Raw genomic sequence first — 7,335 nt, forward strand, 5'->3', positions numbered from 1 at the left:
CAAAAAAAAGCACTCACTCTGGCAAGGCTGCCAACCTGAAGAAGCTGAGAGAATTTCTGGTGGCTTTAAACCATCGTCATCATGCACTGTTCTTTTAATTTTTATACCCTATTTTCCCCGCCCCTTTCCCATTTTATTTTCTCTCTTCTATTCACTTTCTTCACTTTGTTTCTCTGACATACTAGGAGAAGAACTAGCATTTACTAAATGCCTACTGTGTGCCTGGCACTATAGTCAATGTTCTAAATACATTATCTTATTTAATCCTAATATCCTTATGAAAGAGGAATTGTTATTTTAATTTACAGACAGAGAAACTGAGGCTCAGAAAGGTTAACCAGCTTGCACTGGTCACAGAGCTTGTAAGTGGTAGATCTAGGATTGCTGGTCTCTATAACCCTTACTGGGTTCACTCTATCACCCTGCTCCTTGAGCTGAAAATGGCAGCCAGGGGAACTGCCGAGCTTTGCTGGTGGAATCAGGCTGGAACAGTTGCTGAAGTCTGGGACAGTTTATGATAAATTTTTTTTTTCTAAAAAATTTGTTAAATAAAATACTTCTACATTATCTCCATGTATATTATAACTCAGGAATGGAACACTTCCAATTCAGGCCCTACTACCATTCAAAGACTATTAGAGCAGGAAGGGGCCCTAGAGACAATGGCATCCATCACCTTCATTTTCCAGATGAGGACAATCAATTGCCTCCGAACGAAGCCCATACCCTCTGGACTTATTTCAGGCTGGATGGAAGAGTGTGTTTGAGTGAGTGGGTTAAATGGGTGTAAACAGGAATGTGTATGAGATGGAGCAGCTCCTGTCTAGGTGCACAACATTTTATTTTGCTCCAAAGAGAGGCATGGATAATAGTAAAGAAATACAAGAGTGAAAGAAAATAACAGGAACTATTTTGACTTTTTCCAGGACTTTGGCTGTAGTGGCTTATTAACTTTTTATCCAGGAACAATGACTGACCTTTCTAAGCTAGACAGGCAGCCTTGGAGTTTCATGAATATATCATTTAGGAAATGAATCACCACGTAGCGAGACTTGCCACTCTACTCTCCCCTAGTTAAGAACTCAGGCACAGTCTCACAAGTCTCAAGTGTCCTGATGCTTGATGTATTTGAACAGATGCAGCTGCAGGGCCTCAGCACTTGATTAAAACCAGACAGAAGCAAGCTTCCTTTTGGGCTACAGAGAATAGTACAAGGAGAATCTATGTTGCTTGACAAATGTAAAGGTATATGCTTTTAGAATATAAAATAGAAAGATTGGAGGCTCACAAACATAGAATCATTTACAAGCCAGCAACTAGGATAGTTACTACAGGAAAATGTAGTTGTCCTACACTGTCTGCTCCTCCCTTCTGCTATAGTAATAGGCTTTTTTGTTGGGTACAAGGCCACCCAGAATAAAGACTATAGTTCCCAGTCTCCCTTGAAGCTAGGTTCTGGCCAATGATAATAAGTGGAAGTGCTATGTGGTAGGATCTGGAAATCTTCTTTAAAAGATAGCACATTTCTGCACTTTGCCTTCTGTTTTTCTTCATCCCTTCTTTCTTTCTGCTGCCTGCAAAGTAGATGCCGCCATCTTGGTTAACAAAATTGAGGCCTCATTTACTTTGCGTGGAGGAGCAAGGAAATAGAACATCATGGACTACCCACATAAACTTTTATATGCGAGAGAAATTGTGTCTTGTTTTAGTTTGGGGTTGTCATCACTTGAATTGCATCTAACTAATACAATTTCTTTACATACGTTATTTGATCAAATCCTCATAATAATGCTATGAAATAAGTACCGTTATCCCTAATTTATAGGTGAGGAACTTAAGACTCATAGAGGCCAAGTAACCAACCTATGCTTCTCTGGCTCCAGTGCCCATGCTCTTCCCACTACACCACACTGCCTCTTTGGGAATTGTTCATTCATTGACAAATCATTCAAATACCATCTAAGTACCCAGCTCTGTCCGAGTCAGCTGGTGGGCCTACTGACAGCTCCAAGGCCAAGTAAGACTTCTCTGGCCCCTTTCACTGTCTCTGTAATCTCCAGGAGAGGCTCACTGTGAAATATGCTAGAGTACAGAATTCCCAAGAGAGGATATTGTCCAGAGCCAAGATTGTTCATGTTTCTGCAAAAGATAGGTTGCTGGCTGTGTGTGTATGTTAGGTACACAGCATGTGGCAACTTTCTTAACTAAGGCTGTTGATAGGTGTGTAAATGTGCAATGGGGGGGGGGCAGTGGTGGTTCAGAGGTAGAATTTTTGCCTTCCATGTGGGAGATCTGGGTTCATTTCAGTCAATGCACTTCAAGAGCAGCCAACACCCATCTGTCAGTTGAGGTTTGTGTGTTGCTATGATGCCAAATATGTTTCAGCGGAGCTTCCAGACTAAGACTAGGAAGAAAGTTTTGGCAATCTACTTGGGAAACATCAGCCAGTGAAAACCCTGTGGATCATGATGGCCTAAACCCTTTGTGCATGAAGCTGTCACCAGTCAGGAGCCGACTCCAGGAGCAGGTAACAACAACAACAAACTCGTGTGTATTTGAATGTACATCACAGCATTGTTTGTAACAGTGAAAGAGTGGAAACCTAAATATCCAACAATGGGGGATTAGTTAAATAAATGAAAGTAAATCCAAACAGTGGAATAGCATGTAGGCATTAAAAAGGATGATGTAGAAATACATTATTGACATGGAAGTATGTTCATGGTATGTTATTAAGTGAAGACAGCAGGTTGCAAAACAGTATTTCGAATATTGTCCTGTTTGGATGGATAAAAACTGAATGTTATTGGTGGTTATTTCCAAGTGATAGGAAGTTTTTCTTCTGACTTATCTGTATTTTCTAATTTTCTATGATGAACATGTATTACTCAGATACGTTTAAAACATTTTAAAATATTTTATTATTAGATTGAATAGGCAGTGTTTGATGGAAAGTGAAGCTTGGTCAGTGACTTCCTCCACATGGCAGCAGCAAGGCCCTCTGGGAAACTCCTCTGAGGGCTCTAGGGAACCTACATCAGTCCCTCACTCGACCGTTAGTTTAAAATATTAGTTGACTAGAGACTCTAGAAGCATTATTTATTTCCCCAAATCCCCGATGTCTCAGATTTGGGGTTCCCTTGGGTTCCCCAGGAGTCCCTAGGTGGTGCAAACAGTTAAGTACTCAACTACTAGCCAAAAGGTTGGTGGTTCAAACCACCCAGAGGTACCTCAGAAGACAGGCCTGGCGATCTGTTTCTGAAAGCTCACAGCCTTACAAACCCTCTGGAGCGCGGTTCTACTTCGCATGCGTTGGGTCGCCGTGAGTTGGAATTGACTCACCAGTGACTAACCACAACAACAGTGGGTTCCCTGGAGGTGAGGTTGGAAGTACCTGAGGGGGAGGGAGTCCCCCAGCACCCTCTGGGCATTCGGGGAGCATAGTGAGCTTCTCTCTGGTGCTGCACTTGCAAGAAGGTGAGGGGTTGTCTGGTGTCCATTTCTGATCCTGGAACAGATGCGAGATGTTCGGAGACACAGAGGGAGTCCTCCATGGGGTTGAATTGCCACAGGGATACTCCCTAATGGAAGAAAATATTTCACAATCGGTTGACCAAAGTTGACCAAAATCTATAGAAACGAGAAATAGTGTCTAGCTCCCTCTTTCTTAGCCTTTTCTCCTTCTCATCAGAACCCTGCATTTTCTTCTTATACTCTTGGAGGTTAGTTTCTGCTCAAGAAAAAGCAAGACTAGGATTTTGTTGATTGACTAGGTGAGGGCTGGAGAATAATTATCTAGTTTGTGAAATCTTTATTTTCTTCTCTAGAGGCTTGGCTATTGAGACACAGAACAAATAAAAGAGGAGTTTGAAATTAGTCTATTCTGGTCCTTATCAATAGTTCTGAAAAAGATTGGATGAGAAAAGAATTAAAACTATACTGAATTTTTAGCATCCCTAGTGGATCTTAACTGCCATCTCTAATTCCCTTCTCTATACTTATAACAATAATCGAGAGTTGGCCATATACATTATTAATGCCATTCTGGCCCAATTATACAATAGCACATCCCCCCCGCCCCATCTCCCTCCTTCCCTTGTTTGGACTCTTTTGAAGTAAGTAAGTTATGGGAAAGCATATGTCAATTTAATATAGAACTCTCTATATTGAGAAACATAGAAATATAGAGCTATCCAATAATATAGGGGCTTTCCAGAAGGTAGTGAATACCCTTGCATCACAAGTGTTGAAGGAGAGGCTGGGCGAGGGCTGGTCAGAGATATGGAAGTGATTCACTCTCCAACCCTGCCGGTTCCGAGGGATCCCAGGGGAGCTGTTGGTGTGAGGGCAGGAGTGTGCAGGGACTTACGGGAGCCACTCTTCCTTCAGGCAGCGGTTGCCAAAACCTGGCTTGTTCAGGAGGACATCTGCAAGGACCATGAGCCGCTCGCTGCCTGGCTCATCCATGCTAAACAGAGAGAAAATCTTACTCTATGAATACATGACTGAGACTGGACAAAAGTGGTCAACACTGCAAATTTAACAAGTGTTTATGGAAGGGCTACCACATCCCAGGCATGGGGTCACCATGAGTTGGAATCAACAGACAGAACACTACCTTGGAATGGTTATACCTCTCTAGAATGAGGTAGCTACCCAGACACACCCAGTAATCCAATGGCACATCATGTCTGTGCCTCCTAAGGATGTAGCTTCAATCCACTCACCTGAATTGTACTTCCTCTTTCCTTACCCCCCTCCCCAAACAGTGCTGGTAGTCTACTTGGGATCACCTTTCCATATAGTGGAAGGTACATTAACTTCCTTTCTGAGGGCAGCCAAGGACCCCTACCATCCTGGGGAATGCCCCTGGGAAGTGGGATGGTCAAGGCCCTACCAAGCAGCTTGTGACCCAGGAGCCCCACAGCCCAGAAGATGCCTGATAACTTCTGGGGACAAGTCTGCACACCTGAAGAAGGTGTACTGCTGCCCATACATCCAGGGATGAAGGGTCAAAGCGGGGTATTCACCAAAAGGAGGGACGATGATGGAAAGCATCAGAGCGAATAACACAAAACTGGCTGGAAGAACAATCTGTAGGAAAATAGATGTGGAAACATGGGCTGTGATATGTGAGATGTTACACACACATACATACACACATTCTTTTAAACATTTATCCTACAGCCTCATAACTGGGCCCAGGTAGACAAGGTCAGGCTTCTGTGGAACATTACAGGCAGGGGAAATAGTGTGTGCAAAAATAGCACAGGCAGGAGATGGAGAAGAAAATGGAATGTTCTAGTAATCAGTGAAGAATCTGAATCTAGGCCAATGTTCAACCAGAGGTTAAAGGGCAATTCAGAGAATAAGTCAGATTACTCACTGCTCTCTGGACTAGAGTTTTTTTTTTTGAATGAAAAACATCAAAAGAAAAAAGAGGACAACGACCTTGACATGCAGGGTCATTGCAAAAATGAATGAAAACATGACTTTACCCTTCATTGTAAAAATCAAAACAACAATATTAATACATTCACTATTATTCTATTTCCTCTGCTTGGTGAGGTCTAACACATACAAAGAAGCTTTGTGTTACTAAGAATCAAAATAAAGGCTTGGCAAGGAGGAAACAAGAATCCTGACAGAATCCAGGGAGAATGGTGGTGGCTGCATCTGAACCTCCGTGCAGAAGGCCCAGGAGAGCATAGAAAGGCCAGGAGAGGGCACGAAAGGCCCAGGCAAGGAGCAACTTGAGAGCACAGCAAAGACCACAGTAAGACCTGTGCCAGGAAGTCCTTGTGGCTCCTCGTGGCGTGGTGGAACCGCTTGACCAGCAGGGCCTGCATGTGCTGGAGCACGAGCCGCGCTCCTGTGTTGAGCAGGGCACTGTGGTCCTCTGGCTCCGCACAAGGCTGGTCCTCGGGGCGAGGAGCCGGCTCCGTGGGGCAGCTGCGGGAGCCCTGGAGCATCTGTCTGGCCTTCTCCCTGGGACCCAAACAGGGGTGTCGGAGACTGACGTCGTCTCCTTTCTGCTGAGTGCCACCTGGTTTGGGAGATTGAATTAATAATTTAGAAAAATACCCACAGGGTCTGGATCTCATATGTCATTTCTACTTATAGCATCGCTTCTCTCTCCATTGAAGTCAGCAACAAAACAACCACCAGGTATGTTAATGTACTTTAAAAAATTCTATTTTCCACTATAAATAAACTATAGGTAGCATCACCTGAAATAGCTTTAAAATTCTTCATAGCAGTTAAAGAGAACAAGACAGATGTAAATGCATGGACACAGAGAGAGGTGTTAAACATACAGCTAAGTAAAAAAAACTAAGTTGCAGAAAAATATGTATAATAAGATCACATTTCTGTCAGAAAATATATATATCATATACAAACAAAAATGATATTTTATGCACACACACACACACACATATATGTAACTGCAAAGCTCTGAGAGAAAGCGTATCAACTGTTAGCAGAGGTTACCCCTGGGGAGGCAAGCTGGATAAGGGGGGATGAGGTGGGAAGCAGGATTTTAGCCTTTTTGTATTATTTGAAATTTTTTTACAACAAAATATATTTACATATTACCTGTTTACTTAAAAAAAAATTAAATTTCAAAGTCAACTTGGTTCTTTCTGAATTTTTAGAAGCTTCTGAGAAGTGGTAGAAACACTAATGAACTTAGTTAAGAGAACTGGGCTTGTGGATGCTGGTTCTTATTGGATGCATAAATTTGGGGGAGTGATTTAACCTGCCTGAATCTGAGTTTTCTTATGCATAAAAAATGAAAATGAGAACATTTGACAGGGTTGTTACGAAGATTAAATGAGATAAAATATGCGAACGTGCTTCATAAACCACTGTAAGTTGTTGGTTATGCTGCAGCTGTGCTTTAACATCACTAATGAACATTTATTTGGAGAGCATCTGTCGCTGAGCACAGAGGGACAGCCGAGAGGATGCTGGCTGGTGCCCATCTGCTTCTTTTTGTTGTTATTAAGCGCTGTTGAGTCAATTCTGACTCACAGTGACCCCTCTGTACAACAGAATGAAACGCAGCCTGGGCCTGCACCATCCTCACAATTGTTGCTATGTTTGAGCTCATTGTTGCAGCCACTGTGTCCATCCATCTTATTGAGGGTCTTTCTCTTTTTTTGCTCTATTTTACCAAGCATAATATCCTTCTCCAGGGTCTGATCCCTACTGATAACATGTCCAAAGTATGTGAGACGAAGTCTCCCCATCCTTGCTTCTAAGGAGCACTCTGGCTGTACTTCTTCCAAGATAGATTTGTTCATTCTTCTGGAAGTCCACGGTATATTCAAT

The 7,335-nt window shown here is 42.7% G+C and overlaps 1 protein-coding gene across 1 annotated transcript in view; it reads right to left on the reverse strand.

Annotated features, from left to right (window-relative positions):
- The window catches only part of ABCA4 (ATP binding cassette subfamily A member 4), a 174,073-nt gene that overhangs the window by 41,484 nt on the left and 125,254 nt on the right, over positions 1-7,335 (reverse strand). Inside the window, exons 27-30 of the mRNA XM_023733347.1 lie at positions 5,784-6,046; positions 4,970-5,094; positions 4,370-4,468; positions 3,395-3,581 (exon numbers count right to left, since the gene is read on the reverse strand). Coding sequence (XP_023589115.1) covers positions 3,395-3,581; positions 4,370-4,468; positions 4,970-5,094; positions 5,784-6,046 — 674 coding nt within the window. The remainder of the gene's footprint in view (positions 1-3,394; positions 3,582-4,369; positions 4,469-4,969; positions 5,095-5,783; positions 6,047-7,335) is intronic.

This window comes from Trichechus manatus, unplaced genomic scaffold (genome assembly GCF_000243295.1).
Source record: "Trichechus manatus latirostris isolate Lorelei unplaced genomic scaffold, TriManLat1.0 scaffold00058, whole genome shotgun sequence".
Lineage (NCBI taxonomy): Eukaryota > Metazoa > Chordata > Mammalia > Sirenia > Trichechidae > Trichechus > Trichechus manatus.